The 27843-nt window shown below is 38.0% G+C and overlaps 1 protein-coding gene across 1 annotated transcript; it reads left to right on the top strand.

The window, feature by feature from the left end:
- Positions 1-178: 178 nt before the first annotated feature.
- On the top strand, positions 179-27843 carry tmc6a (transmembrane channel-like 6a). The gene is made up of 20 exons (XM_039667183.2): positions 179-307; positions 2112-2229; positions 2324-2461; positions 5791-5934; positions 7759-7867; positions 7985-8072; positions 9844-10095; positions 10232-10398; positions 10482-10626; positions 15731-15898; positions 16536-16684; positions 18233-18314; positions 19155-19261; positions 19331-19426; positions 19511-19586; positions 25110-25243; positions 25460-25636; positions 25715-25793; positions 25935-26004; positions 27096-27843. The coding sequence occupies exons 2-20, from the start codon at positions 2130-2132 to the stop codon at positions 27140-27142; spliced, it is 2328 nt and encodes a 775-aa protein (XP_039523117.2). The 5' UTR covers positions 179-307; positions 2112-2129; the 3' UTR covers positions 27143-27843.

Genomic DNA, 27843 nt, shown 5'->3' with positions numbered 1-27843 from the left:
GCAAAATATATTATTCTATATATTTAAAAATATACCGCTAAACGATTTATTTTGATGATTCATACATAAAGGGATGTATTTTTGTCTTTGCATGAGTGTGAAGCTGGTAGAAAAAAAGTCCGCTCGTGTTTGTTCCTCTTGCAGGCTGTCTGTGGTTTGTCACTCTCTATGTATTCTGTCAACCGTGAAGTGTTTCTGCTCACTCCCAGAACAAGCCGCTCATTTTCTTTAATACGCATGCAAACTTTTTGCTGCGTATATTTTCTTTAGACTGCATTTGAGACTCCGTATAGCAGCAGCTGTTAAGGTGAGTCTCATATCATAATTGTTGCTATATGAGGAGTGTTGTTGAGTGAGCAGATTAAGTGGTTTGATGGACAAACTGAATTAGTTCTTGAGCAAAAATATGTTACAGAAATAATTTACAGTGCAAAATGTTTTCAGACATTTATTGCATGTCAGTTGTAATTAAATGAACATTTATTGTAGTTTAAATTGACATTAAATGGAATTATTTGAACTTTAGAGTGCTGTTTGACCCACTTAAACTTACAAGCATTTAAACTAAAATATACTAATGTCAAAAGATTAGTTTATTAGTATCAATATACTTAAAATATGAGTTAAAATGTACTGTACTTTAAAGTAAAACTTTTAATTTGACATTATTACAATGTTCCGTATTTAAAAGTGAAGTGTGTTCAGAAAGTGTAGTTCTGTGTATAATTAAGAGGACTTTTATTTTGTTAATGTTATAATATTATTGTTGTTAATATTATCTGCCTGATGTTAACTTGTTTGCGCTGTACTATATATAATACCTCATAATTTGGCATTATACAAACATGCATGCCTATATTATATATGAAATGAAACCCGCCAAAGTGGCTATAAGGAGTTCCACATGCATTTGATGGGTGTTATACTGTAGATCACTTAAAAATTAAAATTCTGTCATAATTTACTCACTCATTTTCCAACTGATGTCTGGTTACCTTCCTCAAAACATCTTGTTTTGTGCTCGGCCGTAAGTAAGAAACTCATACAGGTTTGAAACAACTTGAGTAAATGACAGAATTTGAATTTTTAAGTGAACTAATCATTTAATGTCGAGCCTTGTCTGCAAGTACATACAAAACATGCATTTACGTTTTAATAAACTAAGTGTCCATTCAATAGCCTACAATGAGAAACATTTCTTATAGTCAAACATAATGAATGCTCAATTATTAAAAATATCTGGAGGAGCAGTTATTACCGGCATGTTGTTTTTACGTAATGTGTAGTGAAAACGGGCACGAAGACGAACAAGAACAATTATAAGGGAGTGCACAGAGTCTAAATACACAGAGCAAACAAAAGGAACTTAATAAGAGAGTTACCAGGAAAACACTAAGAGACAATGGAGATAGACCATATATGTAACAGTTATAAAAGCTTGTGTATTTATTTTTATTTTTTATTATTATTTGTATTTATTTTTTTTGCTTTATCAATGTAGTTTAATTAATTAAGAAAGGGTCTGGGAAATATATCCCATGCAAATATTACACCTTAAATGGATAGTTCACACAAAAAGCAAAATCAGCCAATGATTTACTCACCATGACTAGGATTAAGTCATCCCATGTGTTTATGACATCCTACTTTCAGACGAATACAATTATAGTTATATTAAAAAAATGTCCTGGCTCTTTTTTAAGCTTTATAATGGCAGTGAATGGCTGTTTCTGTTTTGAAGTCCATAAAAGTGTATCTATCCATCATAAAAATGCATCTATCCATCATAAAAGTGCATCTATCCATCAAAAAAGTGCATCCATCTCACATGAAAGAGTATCTATCCATCATAAAAGTGCATTTGTCCATCATAAAAGTGCATCTCTCCGTCATAAAAGTGCATCTCTCCATCATAAAAGTGGATAGAAAAAATATCCATATTTAAAACTTTATCGACTAAAATAACTAGCTTCCGGCAGATTGAAAGAAGAAAGTCATAAACACACAGGATGACTTCAGGTCGAGTAAATCATGGGCTAATTTTCATTTTTGTGTGAACTATCCCTTTAATAAGGAAGATTTTTTCTAAGTTTCTGCTCTGATGCACACAGATCTTATAGACAGTCAGGATGGCTACATCCCTGATCATGGAGACGATTCCCAGCGGATATGAAGATAAAGACATGATTGAGCTGGAAGCTGTTGGGAGATCACACCGATCAGTGAGATGTGGGCACACACACACACCATACAGACCGCCTGGTGTAAATCCCATTCATAAAAGGCTGGAGGGAAGTATTAACTAAATGTTTTTGTCTTGCAGTTGATCTGACTCATGGGGATGGAGAAGACCTAGAGGCACAGCATTACCATGAGCCCAAACACACAAATACCCTGCAGAGGAACAGCTGGTCCTCTTCAACACAGAAGGTCCTGTCCTCCATGCCCAGTCGCTCTATCAGTGAGAAAATGCCTCCATACGCTTTCCCAAAGAACTTTAATTCATTTTAAATATTCAAAATATCATATTCACAAACCATGGCTGTTTTACTACAAAACATAATAAACTTACTACTTAAAGGGATATTCCACTTTTTTTTGGAAATAGGCTCATTTTACATAAAATCCCATTTTTTTTTATATAATCCAAAAGATTTCTTTAAAGTTGTTCTGATCAAAAGTCATTAAAAATTGAATTGTTTTGGACACACAGATATCAATAATCAGCCTGTGATTCTCAACAATGGTGACAATAATAAAGCATGTTGCAGTGCGTGCCACAAATCAAAACTCATTCATAGCTCCCATCATATATATGAATAAATTATGATCTAAATTGTCTTACGAATCTCATTTTCCTAATCGAATATTCTTTTTGTCACCATTGTGGAGATTCATACACTCAATCTATATGTCTTTTTTATCAGAACAACTTTTAAGAAATCGTTTATATTGCACAACCTGGAACTTATACGGTTAAATCAATTTGATTCTGTAATGACCAATATACATTCTAATCAGAGATTAGGACTACTTGAGTTCAGTGATTCAGGTCATATGATTGTGAGATAATGATTATATTATAACATAACCAACACCATCAGATCACCTTTTCTCTTAGTTCATGTGGCTGTCATAACTCAAGTACAGCAGCCAAACAAAATGTAAAGTTAAACATATAAAGAAAGGTCAACTGCCCAACTACACCAAACACTGATCACCATAATGGTGACTAAAATTTAAAGGGGGGTTTGACTGCTTTTTTTCTTTGCATGATTGTGTTTATGGGGTGCAATATAAGTCTATGAAACCTATGAGTCTATGAAACCACTCCCTCAGAAACAGGCAGTGGGCTCAGATTGGTTAGTTTGGGCCGGTGTGTTGTGATTGGCTAAACTGTCGCTCACGTTGTCCGGAAGGTTAACGCCCATTACCTTTACGGGCAAAATGTGCCTGCGCTCCGGTCCAGATGTACAGGTCCTGTAGTGGGACTGTGGGAGAGCGGGGACGGACGGAGCCGAGCGGTGAATAAGTGGGCCAAGTTCAAATGACAAACACCTGTCTGTGATTTCAGTGATTGGCGTGAGGAGAGCGCATTTAAGCGGGCCGTGCGGACAACAGTTTGAGAGAGAGACTGGCAGCTCGTGCATGTATCCTATGGAGTTCTGTTACCGAACGCGTGACATTTGAAAGCTGTATTCAGCGGGAAGAGTTTTCACTGCAACCGTGTTCGGCAAAGCTGTGTTCAGTGGGAAGAGTATTATCACCTATTATTTATTTTTGCCTTTGATATTCTGAGTTAACTATATTTGAGCGCGATATCGCGCTGTAAAAAGAGTGTAAATAAAAGTGCACGAGTCCCAGTATTCTCCGACCCTGCGTCTCCTTTCATCACCCACACATAACGAACCTGTTCTTACATCACAAAGTGATGATAAAGTATATATACATGAACAATACATTTATAAAATGAGTATATACAAATTCAGGTCCAAAATGTTTGTACGCATTTGTCGTAGACACAAAATAGCATAACTAAGTGGATATAAAGCCAGCGCTGGCATTTGACAAAACTAAAACATCACATCTGAAATTATACATGCAAATACATTTAAAATGATGAAGTCTTAGCCTACTTACAGGTTGTGGCCCAACAACTGCTGCCTCTGGTTTTAAAGTTGAAACTGCGTCATGTTTTAGTAACAGTTTCTTGTTGAATCCGGTGTTGAACTCGTGGAGATTCTGGAAGCTGTCTTCCGTAAAATGCGCAGCACAGAGAGCTAGATTACGATCGTCATTTTCAGGATCATAATCAAACATAAATTGTATCCATTGTTGACGAAATATAGCGTCCGTGGGAAGCCCGAAACACAGAAGACCTGACTGCTGGATGAACAACACACTCGACGAGCTGGAGCTGCTGAAATATGCGCATGCCCTTTTCTACATTTTCCGGAGGGAGGGTTGATGTAAATGTGTGGGTTAGTGGCGTCTAAAACCCGTTGTAGTCCCAATCGAGTCGTTTTTGTAGGTAATATACTTCCTGATTTTAAAAAGACGATATCTCTGCTTACATTGAACTTTCAGCGCTGCAACTTTGCAGATACTGTTCATGCATCAACAGCAACATTACACACTATTTAAAATAAAAAAAGTGAAATCGCAGTCAACCCCCCCTTTAAGTTTTCTTCTTCAGTGATTCTGCTTGTTATCATCAGGTGTCTTCAATAATGCTCAATCATCACTCAACCAATAACTTAAATATCACATTAACTTTAACGCTCTTCAGTGTTTATTTAACACTCAAATTTTAACACTTCAACACTCTTGAGTTTTTGCTGTGCAGTAGCATTCAGGAATCTGGACATTTTTATGTTCTTGGAATGTTAGAAATCAACATCACTATCATGTTGAATTTTTATTTGAAAATAATGTTTAATGAATGTTTGAGGAACATTAGACCTTTTAAAACACGTTCCTCTAACGTCAAGAAAACTGGACATTTTTCACGTTCCCAGAACCAACACTGAATATTTAGAGTACGTTCTTATAACAAAATTCGGTCCCACTTTATATTAAGTGGCTTTAAGTACTATGTACTTACATTGAACAATAAGTACATTGTAATATTGTGTTCCTGTTGTATTTTAAAACACATTTGCTGCTATTGAGGTGTGCTATGGGTAAGGTTAGGGACAGGTGTGGTGGTATGGGTTGGTTTAAGGGTAGGTTAAGGTGTGAGGGGAGGGTCAACTGTGTAATTACAAATGTAATTACATAACTTAATTATAGCTGTAATTACATGTTGGAATTTTAAAATATAAGTACAATGTAAAAACATGTATGTACACAATAAGTCCATTGTATCAAATTATTAATTTCAATGTAATTACATAGTACTTAAAGCCACTTAATATAAAGTGGGACCCAAAATTCTGTGATATAAAATTGCGTGATATAAAGACACAAACTTGCAATTGCGAGAAACATACTCGATTTTTTTTCTCAGAATTGCATGTTTATATCTCGCGAAATTGGGATTTATAAAGTCAAAATTGTGTGCTTTAAAGTTGCAGATGCATGTTATAAAACCAGAATTGCACCATAAAATTGCGAGAAAACAAGTTAGAATTGCTCATTCATTTCCCGCAATTCTGACTTTATTACACGTAATTGCGACTTTATATCACGCAATTGTGAGATAAAAGGTCGCAGTTATCTTTTTAAATGTTTTATTCTGTGACGGAAACAAGCTTCCACAGTTAGTAAGTGTACAGTGTCTTTTCTCAGGATGGAATCAGACCGCTGTGCTCTCCCAGAACCAGAGCCGATCCACCAAAACGAGAAGAAGACAAGTGCCTAACCCTGTCCCCAGCACTTCCAGCGCCGCAAACCTGCATGTGTTTAGAGGGCGGAAGGACTGCGCTCATGACGGTTTGCAGCAGTTAAACACTCACAAAGCCGATCTTTTAAAATCAAACAGGGCTCATATCACGAGGAATCACCTTTCCTTGATCTTTTAAGATAGAATAATTTGATCCGATGCAAAACACTATAACTTTCAGAACTTCGACCCCAGTGAAAAAGTTTAATGTTACTGAACTGGAAAGACGACTCGTACGAAACCTCTGCAATTGTCACTCTTATATACACTCGCCTAAAGGATTATTATGAAAACCTGTTCAATGTCTCATAATGCAATTATCTAATCAACCAATCACATGGCAGTTGCTTCAATGAATTTAGGGGTGTGCATTGTCCTGGTCAAGACAATCTCCTGAAGTTCAAACTGAATGTCAGAATGGGAAAGAAAGGTAATTTAAGCAGTTTTGAGCGTGGCATGGTTGCTGGTGCGAGACGGGCCGGTCTGAGTATTTCACAATCTGATCTCAGTTACTGGGATTTTCACACACAACCATTTCTAGGGTTTACAAAGAATGGTGTGAAAAGGGAAACACATCCAGTATGTGGCAGTCCTGTGGGCGAAAATGCCTTGTTGATGCTAGAGGTCAGAGGAGAATGGGCCGACTGATTCAAGCTGATAGAAGAGCAACTTTGACTGAAATAACCACTCGTTACAACCGAGGTATGCAGCAAAGCATTTGTGGAGCCACAACACACACAACCTTGAGGCGGATGGGCTACAACAGCAGAAGACCCCACCGGGTACCACTCATCTCCACTACAAATAGGAAAAAGAGGCAACAATTTGCAAGAGCTCACCAAAATTGGACAGTTGAAGACTGGAAAAATGTTGCCTGGTCTGATGAGTCTCGATTTCTGTTGAGACATTCAGATGGTAGAGTCAGAATTTGGCATAAACAGAATGAGAACATGATCCATCATGCCTTGTTACCACTGTGCAGGCTGGTGGTGGTGATGATGTAATGGTGTGGGGGATGTTTTCTTGGCACACTTTAGGCCCCTTAGTGCCAATTGGGCATCGTTTAAATGCCACGACCTGAGCATTGTTTCTGACCATGTCCATCCCTTTATGGCCACCATGTCCCCATCCTCTGATGGCTACTTCCAGCAGGATAATGCTCCATGTCACAAAGCTCGAATCATTTTAAATTGGTTTCTTGAACATGTCAATGAGTTGACTGTACTAAAATGGCCCCACAGTCACCAGATCTCAACCCAATAGAGCATCTTTGGGATGTGGTGGAACGGGAGCTTCGTGCCCTGGATGTGCATCCCACAAATCTCCATCAACTACAAGATGCTATCCTATCAATATGGGCCAACATTTCTAAAGAATGCTTTCAGCACCTTGTTGAATCAATGTCACGTAGAATTAAGGCAGTTCTGAAGGCGAAAGGGGGTCAAACACAGTGTTAGTATGGTGTTCCTAATAATCCTTTAGGTGAGTGTATAAGTTCTGTCATGACAACTCTCTCATTGTTTGACATGGCAATGGACAAATCCAGGAGTAGATCTATACAGGTGGAGCTGGGGAAGGTGGAGGGTTTCTGAAAGCGTGCTGCATTTCTACAGCAAATGCTGACTGCTGTTATTCAGCAAGCTCATTGGCTGCTCATACAGCAGTAACCAATCGGCTGTGCCCTATAGAGAATGATGTGATTCCAAGCAGATTGAGTTAAGGAGCGACCAGCCTGCGCCATCTTGAGTTTCATGACAGAACTTTGTATAGCAACAAGAAAGAGAGAGGAAAATGTGCAAATGTTTCAAGTTTATTCACATTAAAGTGGACATTGGTAAAATGACACCGACTTTGTTTCTGTGTCCTGGTCCTAGTCACCCAAAATGAGGAGCTGCTGAATAAACTACAAGATTTGCCTGCTGGAGAATGTGTACGTCTGTTGCGTGAAATGCCTCTTAGTGTCTCTGAAAAGCGTGAGATCAGGTACAGAATTCATTATAGTACTGAATTTGATAGAAACAATAATTTATTCTTTGTGTGAAAATTGTTCATTTCTTTGTACAAGTCTCTGTTTGACCTTATCTAAATGTGTCTTTTCAGAGCTTTATGCTTCGGCTGGGAGCTTGAACAGCCTCTCTCTGAAAACAGAGCCCCGTGCTGCCATCAGTTTAAAGCTTGTTTCCTGAAGGTGACTTTTTGCACAGTAACACATTTATTTATATCTATTACATCTGGTAATTTCCATAAACAGTGTTTAAATTAACATGATTTGAAACTTGCTGATGACATGTGATGAGTGTACACGGAGGCATGGAAATACTTTGCATTCTGACCGATACCGCTATTATCTCTGTGTGAACTACAAAAACATGCATTTGTAAAAAGCGTGGTGTCATGCACATGTGTGTTACGTGTTCAGTCTATAGGCGCATAGTGTTTCTTTACAAAGTGACATCATCAACTACTGGCCTGGCACGAATAATACAGTGTTTTATTTAGTTTCCACGGATCAGTGTGAACGGGGATCGTTTTGACGAAAAACGCGAAGGAAAAACGTTTCTGTTTTTAGTACATTGTTATGTAAAATAGTTAATTTAAGGAAATTAACTAACTAGAAACTAAATGAAAAGGATATACTAAAGACAAATACAAATGATGTTTAGTAAAAAATAAAATAAAATAAATAATGATATATATATTAGGGCTGTCCAAATATTAATTGCGATTAATTGCACCCAAAATAAAAGTTTGTGTTTACATAATATGTGTGTGTGTGTGTGCTGTGTATAATTATTTTGTATATATAAATACATATGCAATCATGTATATTTAAGAATTATTTGCAAGTAAATACTGTGTGTGTGTATATATGAAGAGTTCAGATGCAAAAGCCTCTAAGTGCCATTGGAAATTTTCTTCTAAAATGATAATTTTTATCAAGCTTATACAGTATATTCAAGTTTAGTAATTTCACTTAAATGACAATTAATAGGTAATCCTCATTGCAATTTAAGTGAAATCACTGAACTTAAATATACAAGCTTGATAAAATGATCATTTTAGAAGAAAAATTTAAATGGCACTTAGAGGCTTTTGCATCTGAACTCTTCATATATATATATATATATATATATATATACTAATTACACAGTTTCTTAAATATAGGCATATGTGTGTATTTATACAAAATAATTACACAGCTCACACAAATATATTATGTAAACACAAACTTTTATTTTGGATGCGATTCATCGCAATTAATCCTTGCACAGGCCTAATATACATATGTATATGTACATTGTAAAAAAAATTGATGGTTTAACTTAAAAAAAGTAAGTAACCTGGTTGCCTTAAAATTTTAAGTTCATTGAACTGGAAAAAGTGAGTTAATGCAATAAAGGAGAATGATTTAATCATCAGAAACTCAAAATTATATGTTATCTGAACTAAATAAATAATTTAAGTTGATTTGACAAAAGAAAAAATGTTGTGATTACTACACTGTAAAAAAATATTGTTGGTTTAACTTAAAAAAGTAAGTAACCTGGGTTGTCTTAAAATTTTAAGTTGATTGAACTGGAAAAAAGTGAGTTAATACAATAAAGGAGATTAATTTAATCATCAGAAACTCAAAATAATAAGTTATCTCAACTAAATAAATTATTATAAAGTTGATTTGACAAAAGAAAATAGGTTGTGATAACAAATCTTGAAAATATTTTTTTTACAGTGTATAAATATGTATGTAAAAAAAACTAAATTAACTATCAATCAATATATTTTAACAACAAGGCAAAGTCACTCTTCAGTTGTCTCTGAATAAGACAGATTTTATATCTTCAATGCTTTAACAATGAAAGGGGGGCACAAATTTGTATATAAATGACATTTTTAAACATTTTAAATGTATATTTTTGGAGGTTGAATATTGAAAACCTGCCTGCACTTCTCTTTGATAGGTTTTGTCTGGTTGCTGGTTAGGTAGACTGTCACTGCAGAAATCCTTTCAGCTTTGGCAGAAAGTGCTTAAAAAAATCAGCGCTCGCTTTGGCACCGGGATCCTGTCCTATTTCATCTTCCTCAGAAGACTGTTACTCTACAACATCCTCTTCTTCCTCGTCAACGGCCCTTTCCTGGTCCTGCCACAAATCTCAAATCCACCTCTACCGTCAGAAGATAAACCCACTTACTTCTGGATGCTTACTGGCACGGTGAGGATAAATAAAAACAAAGTTCTTTACAGTGGATTCTTTCTGGTATAGATGATTCATTGTCAAGGGGAAAGGACATCTAAATGCCCTGCTTATTATTACTTACCAAATGCGATTGTTTTCTGTTCCTCAACAGGGTATTCTCACAGACTCTGTGATGTTTTATGGCCACTATACCAACGCCACAATTGGAGATTGCCAAGCTCAAACTAAAACATGTCCTCACAATTACAACATACCCCTGGCATATATTTTTACTATTGGAACAGGCATGTTTGTTACATGTGTATTGCTTGTTTACAGGTTTGTCTATTTTCCGTACTCATCGTTTTAATTCATTTTCACATCATTAGCTCGATTAAACCAGATATTCTTTTTCCTTTCAGGATGTCCAAATCATTCGAAAAGAGTTTCTGCACATTCAGGACTACTGGTAACCTATCTTTAAAGGTTTTCTGCTCTTGGGATTTTAAAGTCTGCAGGAAAAGATCTGTTAAAATGCAGAAGGTGAACATATGCACTCAGCTGAAGGTTTGTGGAAATATGACTCATGTTAAATCTACTTTATCCTCCACAGCAATGATTAAATTACATTATGTCATACACAAATGTTGGGATATTTGAAGACATGTTCTATTCTGCACTGTCAGAAAATTATAAATGTGCAAAATCATACCTTTAGGGGTAGGGTTGGGTAGCGTTTGAATTTGAACGATTCTGATTCCGATTCCGATTCCTTGTTTCGATTCCGGTTCCTAACGGTTCTCGATTTCGATTCTTTTAAGAGGCAGGGTCAAAAAAGTTTAACTAACCTTGTTAACCAACGGTCTTTCTGAAGGAAATACTTCTTCTGTCACAAATACTTGTCACAAATTTTGCATTTTGCCGAGATTTCGTTAATTTTTAGAAAAGTGAAGCCACACTTTGGACCGCCGACGTAAGGTACTCATGTTCGAGTCGCGCGGTTATGCCAACACTTCCGGTAGACGCTTCTTCGTTGGTGTTGTCCAGCGGTTTCTTCTTCCACTCGGCGGACTGTGAATATCGAAACTAGGAATCGAAATTTTAACTTTTGAACGATTCCGGGAAAACGAAAAGTTAGTCCCGGTTCCAATCGATTAGGGCTGGGTAATAAATATCGATTTCTCGATATTAATCGATTCTTATTTTTACAAACCGATATCGATTCTTAAATCTCAAGAATCGATTAGTCATCCTGTTTCATTTGAATGAATGAGACATTGTATCGCGGCTGCGCGCATCCAACAAATCGCAATAATCTTTGTCCTTTTTTACTATTGATATGAAACAAAGTCTCAATTTTCAAATTACGTCCATTTTCTTTAGAAATTCAAAAACATAAATAGCGTTTTGGCGCTGTGGCGTGAGATCGCTCTGGAGAAGCAGCAGCGCTGATCTCTCTTCCGGCTTAATAATATCAGTCACAGCGCCAAATAAACATGAATGAGCATCTGAAAGTGTGTTAAAGATAGAGTACAACTTATCGAAATTCGTATCATGTCACATTGATTCGCTCAAACTGCGTTTCAACCGTGGAAAGACGTCAGTTAAACAGCTTGTAATCAATGTCATGTATCGTCATATTTACCTCAGAAAACCCACATAAACTCGTTAGTCCACACTCGTTAGTGTTCTTCAATATTTAATGCATATTTGAATAAATCTGGCAAGTTTTTATGACAGCCACCATTTAAATGTTTATATTTCATATAATCTTCTTATTATAAAAATAAATAAAAGTGTAATTTAAGTGTTTGTATAGCTACAAAACAGTTCATTATTACCTTCATATTAGGCTAATGAAGCCTATTGGCTACAACTAGACTATAGACCATAGTTTACAGCATTTAAGAGATTTGATTCCCTTGAGAAAAATTGCCATTTATTGTAACTGATATCCAAAATAATCGATATTGAATCGAATCGAATCGAATTGCAAGCTTGTGAATCGAAATCGAATCGAATTGTGAAATTTGTCTCAATACCCAGCCCTACAATCGATACTCGATTCTCGATACCCAACCCTATTTAGGGGTACAACAGCTTATTACTGGGGAAGTAATATTGAAGGCACAACTTTTTACCTAATCTACCCCTAGAAGATGCTTATTTGTTCCTTATAGTTAATATTTACCATGTTATATGTAAAAACTGTTACAATAACCACTCATGAACTGCCCAACTAAAGGAAAAACTGGTCACCATAATGGTGACCAAACATTTTCAATAAATAGTCAACATCTAAACCTCTGTTAATTCCAAAATAAGAATTTCTGTAGACATCTGACAGAATTAAAGTCAGTCTGGTTAGTAATACGTGAAGCTGGTGATGCTCTGCTGAGATCTTGCTGAGAGATCTTGAGAGATTCAAGTTCGTTTTTTGTCTTTAGTTGATTTCATCAAAGGCTGTGGCTGGAAGTCAGTTGTAGTTCTTGTGTTTCTCTTTTTTCTGTTCTCGTTGTTTCTCTTTCCTTCAGTGATTCTGCTTGTTGACAGCAGGTGTTCATCATTGATGCGCAATCATCACTTAATTAATCTCATTAACTTTGACTCCAAAAGGTACCAAATGTTCTCTTAGCAGAGTTCATTTAAATCTGGGGATTTTGCTGCATATTAGTCAGTCCCTCCAGAAAAACGCGATTATGCGATCGCTGAATTCAATGCAAAATCAGCCAAATCTGCATATTTATGCGGGGGCCGCATTTTTTCAAATACGTCGCACTTTCGTCGCATAAATTGCCGATTTCCGTGCAAAATATGCGGGGTTTGCATGATTTCATAATCCTCGCATTTTTGTTGCAAAAAAAGTCACATGTATCTTAGCAGAAAGTTGAAAAATGCTGCATTTTCTTCACACAAGAGCAGCCATTTCTCCCTGTTTCCATGGGAACGTTATGAAGTGACGCAATTACGCGACGCCAGACAGACTCACGGAGGCGATTGACATCTCACAAATCTAACTCGTATAACTGTCTGTCACACGTTCTACCGTCACATCGTTACTTAATAAACAACATAAGATAAAAGAAGTAGCATCAAACAGAAATTACCCACACACATGGGGTGTTCGAGGCGCACATATAACACTGCAGAGAGTTCAACAGGGAGCGCGCAGCTCTTAAAGGGGCCACACCTTATTTACACTCGTTACAGTCTGAAATAAAACAAGATGAGAAATTAAATATTCCCAGCACTTTCTATGATGTAGAATGCTTGCTTATCAAAGGAAGTAATAAGAAATGACACTTACATTAGCCTAGTGAGAACAGGATGTTGGGGGAATCACTTTTTTTCTCTTTTTCATCAAACCGCAATTTTTGCAAGTTCCCTCAATTTTTGCAAATTCCTGCAATTTCATTTCATAAAATTTCATAAATATCCCGCATATTCCATCGCATTTTTAAAGAAAACGGGCCGCGTAATCAATCAATTTTTGCCCGCAACAATCACATAAAAACTCTGCGTTTTTCTGGAAGGACTGAATACTATTATGGTAAATGTTATATATAAATCGCAAATTTTTTTACAAATTTTTGGAAATTATCACCACAAAATCAGTCATTTTGATCGCAAAAATCACAAAAAAAAAAATCGTGAAATCCTGGAGGGACTGATTAGTTCCTCAGAATAGTTCATATGTATCCTTAAAGAGTCAGTAAAATTCTGTCGTCATTTACTCATCCTCATGTCGTTCCAAACCCGTAAAACTTTTTTTTTAATCTCCGGAACACAGATCAATATATTTTTTATTAAATCTGAAATATATCTATCCCTCCATTGACAGTCCATGCAATTACAAATTTGACTCGTCAAAAAAGAAATTGTAAAATGAATCCACATGAATCGAGTAGTTTAGGCTATGTTTACACGGAAACGATTCTGAAGAGAAAACGCAAAAGTGGCGTTGCTTCGTCACTTTTTATTCTGCGTTTAGACGAGCGTTTTGAGTGGGAAAGCCGCGTGCAAAAGGTTGACGCAAAAGTGTGTGAAATTCAATTTAGTATGCACTCCAGGCGGCTAGGATTGCATACTACAACAACACCAAGTCCACGCGCCTGCGTACAACCTTCACTGTCAAGCAGACTTTTGCGTTTTTACCGTTTACGCGGGAACGCGGCGGTGGAGCGTTTTTAAGATTTCCACTCTGGAGGGTGGTTTCACTTTTTTTGTGTTTTTAAGCCTCAAAAACGCCGTCGCCGTGTAAACGAAAGGCACATCCGATAAAATACAATTTTTTACGTTTTCACCCGCGAGCGTTCTCGTGTAAACAGGGCCTTAGTCTATACAAATTTCTGAAGAGACTTGATTGCTTTATATGATGAACAGATCAAGTCTCTGATCAAGTCAAGACTTGAAACAGACTTTTATTTACATATAAACATTCGTCATCACACAAATCAGATATGAGAAACGTAAGCACAAGCATGTTCACTTGACTTTTGAGAACCAATGAAGATTACTCTCATGTTACACAGCACGTTTGAGTCGCAAGAACCAATGAGGTTTTCAATGGAGTGTACCTTGAATTATTTGTGCTCTTTACAGTGACGGAGGGAAATTACGGAGCTTTTGGGGTTAGGCCGTGTGTCCACCAAAGCGTTTTTAGCCAGCTGAAAACGCTAGACGCTCTGCTGAAGAGGCTCTGCTGAAGATGCCGTGCTTTGGGCGCTTGAGAGCGTTTTGGCAGCGCAGCGTTTTTTTTTTTCAGTTGAGACGTTTCGTTGCTATGATACAGAATATCCGCAGCAGTTTGAATGTTGACAGTTGGTCGGTGTGGTATTAGTCCCGCCCCTCCTCCACTGTGATTGGACGGCTGGGTAAAAAGTGACAGTGATGAGCGCTGCGTTTTATCCAAAGTTGAACATTTTTCAATTCCCAGCGACCAGTAAAAACGCTGGGCGCTCTGCGCTTCATCGAAAAAAAAAGGCTTAGCGCCTCGGTACGCTCATGGCGTTTAAAAAACGCGGCGCTCCCATTGAAAACAATTGAAAACATACGCCAGGCGCGTGGAAAAATGCTTTTGTGGACACACGGCCTTAGGCTTTTAGGATTAGGTTTAAGGTCTCCCTATGTCTCAGTCTGGTCAGCTACTTTATCCACCCAGAAACCACGTCAGATGTTCCAAAAACCACCAACAATCTTATGCTGGTTTTAGTGTTGTGTGGTTTTGGTTTCCAATAAAAATGTGTGTTTTTTGATTCAGCAGAGTGCTATTAGTTATTTATTCATTAATCAGGGTTTCTTGATAGTAAGAATGTTAATATTGTGTTACTCATTAGTTCCTGTGTAGTTATTCATTTATTACGGACCAGTATAAAGTGCTATTGTCATTTTTTTAATGGAAAATACTTCCTCTGAGCCCATTGCACAAGACTTTGTGAAAGTTAAAACACTGTAGCACAATCAACACTGTTAACTTGGCGTCATCAGCAAAACCACTGATGGAAAGTCTGAAGCAGGACAACGTGTTTGTCCAAATAATGATAGACAGGTTTGACAGGTCTGTTTGGAAACACCAGTGGTGCATAATTCACACTTCAGCTTTATCAATGCATACTAATTTGTTGACCCTTACCATATATTTGAGTCACTCTGCTGAATTTTTGTGTCTTAGGAAATGCTGTCAGAGCTCGGCTGCGGAAAACAGAAGAGGAACTTGTATTCAACGTTGGGCTGGTTGAGTGTACACTTAATCGTATGGTTCATTTGCCTACTTTGCATTGGTGTCTGCATGGTGGCTGTTTACTACCTCCCCCCTTACATTGAGAAGGTCCAACTATTGGTAAGGGTCATAGTTTCGAATATACAACAGGGAGGCAAACAGGAAACTTAATGCTTATTAATTCACACAAATAATGGCGGAAAAGACAAGTCACATCCTGTTCACCTCACACACCAGTTATTTTTGCTGCTTCATTACATTGGTCCTTCATCTGTATTCTCTAGGTAACTGTTTTCTTCAGATATCATTGGGATATCACGCCTTACTGATACGCAACTTGTTTTTGGGGTGTTTTAGTTTAGCCTTTGCAAATTTGACAGAAATTCTGCGCTCATTCTCAAGAAAGAATCCCATTTACTACAATTGATAAAGTTCTCTGTTCAGTGTGAAATGCAAAATAAGTCATAAAATAAAACTCTTTAAATTATAAATGTAAATCTGCAGAAATGTCTTCATTCACCAAGTGACATTTTTATGGGTTATTTAGAAAACTTTAATGTCATTGAAATGCTCACAGATTTCCCCTCTAAAATGCTATAAGCATTTCTGAATTCTTTGCTAAACCCCATGCTGTGACGTTTAAAACTAAAATGTTCAGTCTGAAATGGCATTTCCTTAGAATGGGCTTGATATATGAAATGCCATATTGTGTTTGAATACTTTATCTGATATATTGGGTGTGCATGTCTTTATCAAGTCTGTTCAGGAAAATGACCCAGTCCGTTTGCTGGTCCTGCCTTTGATCGTGTCGTGCCTCAGTCAACTACTGCCTGGTTTCTTCGACACTTTATCGAGAGGGGAAGATTACAACTCCCCAAGTGTTCGCATTTACGTGTCCATTGTAAGGTCAGGGAAGCAATTACTTATTTGCTTATCATTCTTTCACTAACTATTTATTCACTTCCTGTCTGTGAGCTATGAGCGTTTCCTTTCAGTGCAGCAGGAAGCAACTTTAACATGCTTCATTTGATTGCCTTTAAATCTCTTTATATTTGCTGCTCACTCTAGTGTGACATTGTAATGCTGTCTTGCGTGACTCTTATCTTGAAAATTACTCCAAACCTTTTAGACACATTACACAGCAAAATCCCCAGTGTTAAATTAACACGTAAAAGTGTGAATTGTATAAACTCTGAGCAGAGTGTTAAATGAACACTGAAGTAGTGTTAAAGTTAATGATCTCAACAAGCGGAATCTCTATTTTTAACATTTACAATACATTTCTTAAAAGTTTCTCATATACAATATTTTACATTTTTTAAGACAAACAGACAAAAATTATTAGCCTATGAGTCTCAACAATGGTGACTTATAAAGCATATTGGAGTGCATTCTGGGTGCCACCAATCAAAACGCATTCATGGCTCCCATCATGCATTGCTGTGTGAATAAATAATGAGCTTATGTTCAGAGGTGATATGTTTGTCACCATTGCTGAGATTCATACGCTAATTCTTGATGTCTGTGTGTGCCTATGTAAAATATTATTTGGATTTTTTATTTGATCGTTTGGATTTCATTGAAAAGGCTAAAAATGGTATGTTCTAAAATGACTATGCTGCTAAAATCCATAAGGTAAATTTAACTCAGAATTTATGTTCTTGATGAGCAATTCAGGTCAATTAATGATTATGTTAGAACACAACCAACACCATCAAATCACATTTTCTATTTGTTCTTCTAGCTGTTATAAGTCACATACAGCAGCCAAACAAAATCTAAAGTTAATGATTTAAGGGTCAAAAGCCCAAATAAACCAAACACTGATCACATAAAGGTGACTTAAAAATTAAATTTTTTTCTCCTTCCGATATTCTGCTTGTTATCATCAGGTGTCTTCAATAATGCTCAATCATCACTCAATTATTCACCTAATTATCTCATTAACTTTAACACTGCTTCAGTGTTTATTTAACACTCTGCTCAGAGTTTATACAATTCACACTCTCAGTGTTAATTTAACACTGGGGCTAGGCTATTTGTATGTTTAATAAGCGAGAAAGTCATACAACCAAACATTTAAGATATTTAATTTACTAGCCTATATAAAATTGAATCTGCATTTTCTACATAAGCAGTTGTGCCAAAAAATGTGCTTATGTTTGTTGTAGTTTGTGTTACCATTATGTTGCTAAAATATGTAATACTTTATCATTTAAATGCATGAATACAGAGATTTCGTGTAAGAATCTTGCATTTGAAACTAGATTTCGGTAAAATCTCGCTTTAAAATCTCAAAATATTTTTGACTTACTTATTTGTCATTTAAGTATGTTAATATCTAAACCGATGTCAAATAACATATTTGTTCAGTTCACAAAAGTTCAAAGTTGTTATTATCAGAATCAAATATCTGAGTGTTCATTAACAACCTTTCGGTTTCTTCTTTCACAGGAACCTGTTGTTGAAGGGTTGCATTTTTATTATGCTGTGTCACTATTGGCTCCAAATTGATGAAAGGAATAAAGCCAAAAAGGTGACCAAAATCATGAAGCCTGAAGACCTCTTTTAAAAATCCAGTAATGTTGTTTTTCGGCAAAATCATACAAAGCAATATTGATCAAGTAGCCAATCCTCAGTGTAAAAATTGATTGTGATTTTTACGGTAAAATGCTACAGTGAAAAACTGTTAATTGGTTAACAGAAAGTTTCCTTACTATATACAGTAAATATCTGTGATATATATGTAATGGTACGTTTCATGTAATTTTACTGTAAAATAGCGTTAAATTTACAGTTTTTAGAAGTGAAAAAAAAAATCATTGTATAATTTACAGTGAAAAATGTAAATTGTTACTGTTTTTGAAACTAACAGCTAAATACTGTAATGTCAGCTACAGCTACAGTATTAAACTTCAACTTAACAGATGCTCTAACACAAAAACAGTAACAGACCGTATAATTACGGTATAATGCTAGCATCCACAGCTGCCAGTAGTTTACAGTTTTTTTTACAGGATTATTTTTTACAGTGGAGCTTTGATTGATCATGTGATCAATGCTGTGATTGTTGGCTGTCAATGTATTACAATGGTCAGTAAATGAACATATCATATAATGAAATACGGTTTAATACTGTAAAATGTAAATTATATACGGTTAAATGTCTGTAAAAGCTAAAATGTTGCTCCTCGTATTTTAAACAGGAAAACTCTGGTAACCACAGCTGCCAGTTTTTTTTCCCATAAATAAAAAAATTACAGTGGGGTTTATGAGAATGAATGATAATTTAGAACATTTAATAATAATAAAAAACATATTTTAGATATGTGCTTATTAGTTGAATATGAAATAAAGCAGGATTGTTTGTGTGCAGGACTTGCTGTGCTGGGAGACATTTGTTGGTCAAGAGCTTTATCGTTTGGTTTTAATGGATCTAATAGTTGCAGTTGTGCACATCATCTTTGCAGAGTTTCTGTGGGGGTAAGTTCCCATATAACGTGATCCCGTATGATGTTTAGCCAGGTTTATTGACTCTTTCTGCCCCTTCAGGTTTTGTGTTAGAAACTTCTCCCTGAGAAGCAGGAAACTGGAGTTTGATATTGCACGAGATGTTCTGGAGCTCATCTATGGTCAAACGCTTGTGTGGTACGGTCACCTTCTCATGAAGAAACATTACATTGTGTCCTGATGCCTTGACACTATCGTCTTGTCTGTGCTCTCTTTCTCTAGGTTTGGTGTGCTGTTTTCACCCCTGTTGCCTGCAGTACAAATTGTGAAACTGTTCCTCTTGTTCTACTTCAAAAAGGTCAAGATCATCTTAGTATTTTAGTCCCCCCCCCCCCCCCTCTTTAGTGAAACACAAAAGGAGATGATAGGCTGAATTGAATCCGTGTGTCATTCGTTCAGTCGTTTTTTTATAACATTATATTATATTGAAAGTAGAAAAAGGAGAAGAGCCTAGTCAGGTCAAATGTATAGTAGCCATTAACCCGAGTGCACAAGTGGAGTAATCCACTGCAAGTAAAGTATTGTAGTGAATATTGAATAGTAGGCCTATCGAATGCCTATAAATTCACCACTTGCAAAAGCCAAAAAGGTTGCAGTTCAAAACTCTGAATGAAAAGCATGTACAGTCAGAAGAGTTGTGCGACTGCAGAATCACGGTCAGTGAGAGAGATTGATTCTGCTTCAGCATCGTGTCTTCATGTTGGTCCGGAGGAGTTTCTCCACATCACACACACTGTCATCTCTGAGGAAAAGGGAAAAACCCTAAAGCAGAGTCAGCATTGACAACATTCTCCACACCTGCTCTTCCTCATCCTAAATCTCTTCCTGCTTGTTCACCCCTACTCTTTGCGAGAATGGGATTTTTACAATTTTGTTTTCGATTGCTAAACGACAGTGAGCACAACTGGAGCTAAATGTGCAAATCTGTAATTCAAACAAATAACTGAGGGGCTGATTCGCCACCAGGGGTTGCTAACCTCTTACAATAACAAAGGCATATATTGATGACGTACAGGGGTTGGACAATGAAACTGAAACACTGGCCAATGTTGGAGGTTTCACATCTATATGCCTGGCGGCCAATCTTCAGAGTGAAGCACGGGTGGATCAGTGATGGTTTGAGCTCCAATATCATGACAATCCTGATTGTATTTGATGGACACGACACTGCCGAGGACTACCAAACCCTTCTGGAGGATCATGAGCACCTGATGCTCAAACCGTGTATCAGTATGATCATGCACCAACACACACAGCAAGACTTGTGACAGAAGGGTTTGATGAAGATGAAAGTGACGTTGAACATCTCCCATGGTCTGACAGTCACCAGATCTGAATATTATTGAGGTGTTTTGGATGAGCGAGTCCACCAGCATCATATGGTGACCTGGACACTGTTCTGGAAGAGGAACGGCTCATAATCCCTCTGGTCACTGTGAAGGACTTCTTTCTGTCAATTGGTGCTGTATTTGGATGCAAAATGAGGCCCTCACCATTCTAACAAATTATTGTGTAGTAAAACCAGGTGTTTCAGTTTTTTTGTCCAACCCCTGTATATTCCACATTAAGCGGAATTATGGATCTTGTCGTCAAGCTGAGGGATCTTTTATGGATGAGTGAATAATACACTGATGTTTTTAACATGACTGTAGTATAAAGCAGGACGCGATTGCTAGACGTATACCAGCGCCACACGCAACGCGAGTCCTGCGGATATAAGTTAAAAAAATAAGGACATTTCGTTCTGCCGAATTACACACAAGTGCTGAATTAATACTCACACAGGTCAGTTTATTACAGGAATTAAACTTGAGGTAACGCAGCGCTGCTTCACTTGCTCTAACAGTTTCACTATCACACTAAACGGCATTTGAGTGTGTTGAATGTTGTTAGTTAGGTTGTGTGTTTTATGAGACTAAGATAGATTAACATGAATAACATACAGATCATATTCTAACTTTTCATCATGTTGAACTATATAACATGAATTAGTTTTATATACAGGTGATATGCTCACCTGATTGCTGAGGTAACATGCAACACTCACGTCTCTGTCAAGTCGAAGTTAGTCGCGGACGTGGAGCTCTCGGCATCTGGAAAGATGTTGATCTTCGTTTTAGTCCTCTTTTTGTCTCAAAGTCTGCTTGCCATGGTCCATAATGTTTGAACAACAACAACATTTGTTGAGCGTCCTTCTAGGCATAACGGGCATTACCGACCCAGTTGTCCACGTCTGTCGCCATGGTTACTATTGCAGTACGAGGTCAAACCTGGCGGAAACCGGGGATAACGCTGATATGACGTCATTGACTGGCGACTCCTCACCCCTGCTCACATGCCCCGTTTCCTTGGTTAAAAATCGCAATTTTCTCACGATTTACAAATAGTTGGAAACATTTGGGATATTGTAAGTAATCCATCCATCCATCTTATTCCGCTCATCCGGGGCCGGGTCGCGGGGGCAGCAGTCTAAGCAGAGATGCCCAGACTTCCCTCTCCCTAGACACTTCCTCCAGCTCTTCTGGGGGGATACCGAGGCGTTCCCAGGCCAGCCGGGAGACATAGTCTCTCCAGTGTGTCCTAGGTCTTCCCCGGGGCCTCCGCCCAGTGGGACGTGCCTGGAACACCTCCCCAGATAGGCGTCCAGGAGGCATCCGGAACAGATGCCCGAGCCACCTCAGCTGACCCCTCTCGATGTGGAGGAGCAGCGGCTCTACTCTGAGCTACTCTCTAAGGGATCGCCCAGCCACCCTGCGGAGAAAGCTAATTTCGGCCGACTGTATCCGGGATCTTGTCCTTTCGCTCATGACCCAAAGCTCATGACCATAGGTGAGAGTAGGAACGTAGATTGACCGGTAAATCGAGAGCTTTGCCTTACGGCTCAGCTCCTTCTTCACCACAACAGACCGGTACATCGACCGCTTTACTGCTGAAGCTGCACCGATACGCCTGTCAATTTCCCGTTCCATCCTTCTCTCACTCATGAACAAAACCCCAAGATACTTAAACTCCTCCACTTGAGGAAGGATTTCTCCACCAACCTGAAGTGAGCAAGCCACCCTTTTCCGGCTGAGGACCATGGCCTCAGATTTGGAGGTGCTGATTTTCATCCCAGCCGCTTCACACTCGGCTGCAAACCGTCCCAGTGCATGCTGAAGGTCCTGGTGTGAAGGGGCCAACACGACAACATCATCGGCAAAGAGCAGAGACGAAATCGTGTGGTCCCCAAGCCTGACACCCTCCGGCCCCTGGCTGCGCCTAGAAATTCTGTACATAAAAATTATGAACAGAGCCGGCGACAAAGGGCAGCCCTGCCGGAGTCCAACATGCACCGGGAAGAAGTCTGACTTATTACCGGCAATGCAGACCAAGCTCCTGCTCCGGTCATACAGGGACCGGACAGCCCTTAGCAAAGGACCCCGGACCCCATATTCCCGGAGCACCCTCCACAGGCCGCCTCGGGGCACACAGTCGAATGCCTTCTCCAAATCCACAAAACACATGTGGACTGGTTGGGCAAACTCCCATGAACCCTCCAGGACCCTGTAGAGAGTATAGAGCTGGTCCAGTGTTCCACGGACCGGACGAAAACCGCACTGTTCCTCCTGAATCGGAGGTTCCGGGGTTGTAAGTAATCAACTAAACAAAATATATAACACTGGCCTAGTGGTTTTTGGATATTTTACTGCAAAAATCCTGCATAATGTACCTTTAAACTAAAAACCCGTAGAGTAGTGGACACATTCACGCGACTGGAAAGACAGTGAGGCTACGTTTTTCGTTGATCTCGTTTTTCTCTAAAAACAATACCGGCTCCGGCACAGAGCTTTATGAGAAATTGCATTTCGAACTCAATTTGCGCTTTGAAGCTTCAATGTCATATGTAACATCACTAGGACAGGGTCTCCACACTAGTCTTTTGCTACTGGACCACTTGAGGGAGAAACTTGTTGGGCCCATCTTTGTCCATCTTTGTAATGTAGGCTACAAACTCTGCTTCAAAATCCCAGCACTGTCGTCATCGTGTAAAGGATTGGATTGTTCAACGACGTGTAAAGGATTGTTCAACGGATTGGAAATGGGCTTGAATGAGCTCTTTGCCAGACTAACTTTCAGAGCAAATCTAAATTTGCCGGAAGTTGTCTGGGTTTTCCCAGGCTAAGCAGGCGAGTCTCCCTATAACAAATCTCCACTTCACTTCACTTACATACACCAGACTTTACAGTTTTATTCCTATCAATATTCTGACGTTTTTTTTACAAAGACAAAGATATTTTTTGTGCAATTATTAATTATAATCAATCAATTGTGATATTGGTTCATTGGGAACCTTGGCTTAAGCGTACATATTAATACTCTAAGGTATAAAATGTAACATGGCTATTTTAGAAAATGGTGGATTCACCATGTTGGATTCAGATGCAATTTAAGGGTTTATTTCTCAAAATAACGAGTAAATCCAGGCGGAAAACATGAGACCAGCCAAAGAACAACCAGAACTAAAACAAACACACATGATACATCCAAGTTGATACATGATACATCCATCACCAGACAGGTTATGAGCAATACTGGGGTTTAAATACACGCAAGGTAAGGAGGGGCTGATGAGGAACAGGTGTAAGTGATTAGTTACTATGGAAACCTACTAGGGTAACTATGGCAACAAACAAGGGACAGCAAACACAGGCCGGGATCATGACACTCAGGCCCCGTTTACCTGATGGGAAAACGCAGATATTTCTCTGCATTTTGCCCTCTCATTTACACGAAAAGACAGTTTTTATCACTGAAAACGATTATTTCTAAAAACTCCGGCCAACGTGGAGATTTCTGAAAACGCCGGTTATGTGTTGTCGTGTGAACTGGGAGAAACAGTTCTCTCTTGTCGTTTCTGAGGATTCTGATTGGCTTAAATGGCTTTATCCTTAACCCCTACACTGCCGCCAATAGGTTTGGCATAGTTATGATGGCGCTCGATGGTGTATTTATGGGGGTGTGTAAACGATGTTATTTTTGAAAACGGAGAGGGTGAAAATATTAGTTTTGCTAAATACCCGGCTTTGTGTACACGAGAACGCTCGCGGGTGAAAATGTAAAAATATTTTATCGGATGTGCCTTCCGTTTACATGGTGACGGCGTTTTTGAAAACGCAAAAAAGTGAAACCACCCTCCAGAGTGGAAATCTTAAAAACGCTCCACTGTCGCGTTCCCGTGTAAACGGTGAAAAAACGCAAAAGTCTGCTTGACAGTGAAGGTTGTACGCAGGCACACGGACTTGGTGTTGTTGTGTGGCAGTGCTTTACATCGCCACCTAGCTGCCTGGAGTGCATACTACATCGAATTTCTCACACTTTTGCTTCACCATATGCACGTGGATTTCCCACCCATAACGCTCGTCTAAATGCAGAATAAAATGTGATAATGCAACGCCACTTTTGCGTTTTCTCTTCAGATCGTTTAGACACTAATAATTAGAGTTTGATAAGATACAAAGTTGTCCCTTCAAGGGTACTGCCCCAGTGACAGGCTGTTATACCTTTGTGTAATAAATAATCTTGAACATTTCAACATCCAATTTCGAAATATGGAAAAGCGTAGCTCAGACATACTGATAAGCATTTCATTTTGTGTTTCACTGAAGAAAGAAAATAAGGGGGGAACAATACAGAGTTGCAATTGCAGTGTCATATTTTGGTTAAACTATTCCCTTTCCTGCAATGTAGAAACTAACTTGTGTAATCATTTATTAGATATGTTTGATTCTGTTAGGATATCTTCTGTCAGTTACAGTAATGGCATGTGTCACCTCCTTTATAGACAAGTTTGATGAAGAACTTCCAAGCACCAAGGAAACACTGGGGGGCCACTCAGATGAGCACTCTCTTCGTCAGCCTCCTGTTTTTACCCTCCTTCATTGGAGCCCTTATGTGTGTCATATATACAATGTGGAGGTTTGTCTCTTCAGAATTACATTCACTCTTCACTGAAAAAAAACTATCACTTTCAATAAATTGGCGGGAATTTTTTCTTGTTTTAAGCAAAAACTAATTTAATTTAGAATTCGCTTGCATCATTCATGCCATATGTCCTGAACACAAAGCAATTGATTTCAATAATAAAGAGACATTAGAGACAGTGTGTTTTGTGTGATTGATCTGTTTTCTTAGGATCAAGCCCTCCTTACATTGTGGGCCCTTCAGGAGCTTCCACAACATGCTCCTCTTAGCCAAGCATTGGTTCATCGAGCTGGGGAACTCGAATTCCAGTTTGTACTGGCTCGGCAGGGCATATATTCACTTGGTGGACAACCCTTTGTTCCTCTTCATTTTTGCAGGCCTGTTCCTGTGAGTTTTCCTTGCTTATGGGACTACTGGGTGAGATTTGGTCATTTTTTTTAACCTGCCATCTCCATCTCTTTCCAGAACCCTTATATACATTCACATGCAAGTTTTAGATGGCCAGAAGTTAAACATTGGAAGGTTACAAAAACAGATAGACCATGTGAGTATAATGACCCTTGTGGAAAAGTACATTTTAAGAGTAAATATTATGGGAATATTTTGTGAACTGAATATAATGTTTTTGGGGTTAGGGTTTTCACAGCCTAATGATTTCTTGCTAACATCTCTTCTGTCTTCTTAGGAGGGTGAAGATAAGAAGTTCCTCATAGCTAAACTACAGGCCCTCAATGAGGCAATTGCTCATCAGAAAGGTGAGCTTTCAGTCCTTCCTTTTAAATCAAATTTTTTTCTTATTCTGCTTGGTGTTCATCATTAATGCCCAATCATCACTTAATTAATCAATTAAAGGAGTAGTTCACTTTTGAAAAAAAAATTTGCTGATAATTTACTCACCCCCATGTCATTGAAGATGTCCATGTCTTTCTTTCTTCAGTCGAAAAGAAATGAAGGTTTTTGATGAAAACATTCCAGGATTTTTCTCCATATAATGGACTTCAATGGGAACCAAACGGTTCAAGGTCCAAAAGACAGTTTCACTGCAAACTGCAAACTGTTCAAAGGGCTTTAAACGATTCCAGACGATGAATAAGGGTCTTATCAAGCGAAACGATCACTCATTTAATAAATAAATAACAAAGTTTAAGTTTTATAAGCTCAAATGCTCGCCTTGTTCTATTCTGTGATGCGCGTTCGTGACTCTCCTGTTCAAACTCGTTCATCAAAATGAATGAATCTTTTTCTGAGTCAATTTGTTCGTTTCGTACGTTGAATGAACCAAATGACACGAAAAAATATTTGTTCATTTTGATAAACGAGTTTGAACAGGAGAGTCACGAACGTGCATCACAGAACAGAGCAAGGCGACCATTTGTGCTTATAAAACTTAAACGTTTTTTTATTTATTTTTAAAATGAGCGATCGTTTCGCTTGATAAGACCCTTATTCATCGTCTGGAATCGTTTAAAGCCCTTTGAACAGTTTTCAGTTTGTACTGAAACTGTCTTTTGGACCTTGAACCGTTTGGTTCCCATTGAAGTCCTTTATATGGAGAAAAATCCTGGAATGTTTTCATCAAAAACCTTAATTTCTTTTCGACTGAAGAAAGAATGACATGGACATCTTGGCTGACATGGGGGTGAGTAAATTATCAGCAAAGTTTTTTTCAAAAGTGAACAACTCCCAAGTATTTCATTAATTTTAACTCTGATTCAGTCTCATTCTCAATGGACCAAATGTTCTCTGATCAGAGTTCATTTACCTCTGTAGATTTTACTGTGCATGTTTGACACATGAAGACAAATTCCACAACTTTTCTTGCGGTTGATTTCCTCCTTGTGAACAGGTGTTTCAATGACCCTATCACCTGCTGATTACTTGTATTACCAATGAAGGCTGGATTCTACAGAAAAGAATTTGGAAGAGTACATTGTAACCCCCCACCAATAAACCAAACATAAAACCTGAAAAACTGGTGCAGCTTATATAGAAGGAAATCAGATTACCGCTGCATTTTGGAGTTAGCAAATGACACTGATATTTAATAGTGCCACTACATGGAAATGTTTGCTTATGGAAATGTTTTTGTCAGTTCTATATCTATTTTTTTTTGTGTGGTTGAAAATGTAATGATAATTTTTAATAATTTGGAGAACTTTTTCAGACAGGCTATGAATACAATGTAGTAAAAAACAATATACTAAAAAGTGTGCTAAGTATACTACAGATACGCTAACATATTTATGTGCCTAATTTAAATGCCCTGCAATTGTACTTTTGGTCTTAAGTGATATTTGTTATTTGAAGTATATTTAGCATGAAATAAATGTATTTTAAATAGATTTTGGTGTATTGAGATTTACTTGGTGTATTGAGACCGCCTTTTGGAGGTCAATCAATAAATGCAACATATCTGTAAATGGAAATTATTTATGAATTACTGATTACTATTCTTGTTTATCACATGACTTTCTGGAATACGTGTGTCTGATTGGTCAAATGTGGCATTCCATCTACATCTCTTTTTTTTGTTGTTGTTGCTATATTTCATTTTCACGAAAACTGAGGACATTGTGATGTATAGAATGCGGTAG

Source organism: Pimephales promelas, chromosome 3, assembly GCF_988280905.1.
Source record: "Pimephales promelas chromosome 3, fPimPro1.hap1.1, whole genome shotgun sequence".
In the NCBI taxonomy this organism is placed as follows: domain Eukaryota; kingdom Metazoa; phylum Chordata; class Actinopteri; order Cypriniformes; family Leuciscidae; genus Pimephales; species Pimephales promelas.
The sequence above is the reverse complement of the archived record's forward strand: the minus strand, read 5'-3'. Positions and strand labels throughout refer to the sequence as shown.

What these genes read in the sequence shown, in the direction of transcription:
- tmc6a (XM_039667183.2), top strand. Translation starts at nt 2,130, where the DNA reads ATGGCTACATCCCTGATCATGGAGACGATTCCCAGCGGATATGAAGAT. An exon ending in TGTGTATTGCTTGTTTACAG is followed by an intron (nt 10,399 to 10,481) that starts GTTTGTCTATTT and finishes TTTTCCTTTCAG; the next exon opens with GATGTCCAAATCATTCGAAA. An exon ending in TATGGTCAAACGCTTGTGTG is followed by an intron (nt 19,427 to 19,510) that starts GTACGGTCACCT and finishes CTCTTTCTCTAG; the next exon opens with GTTTGGTGTGCTGTTTTCAC.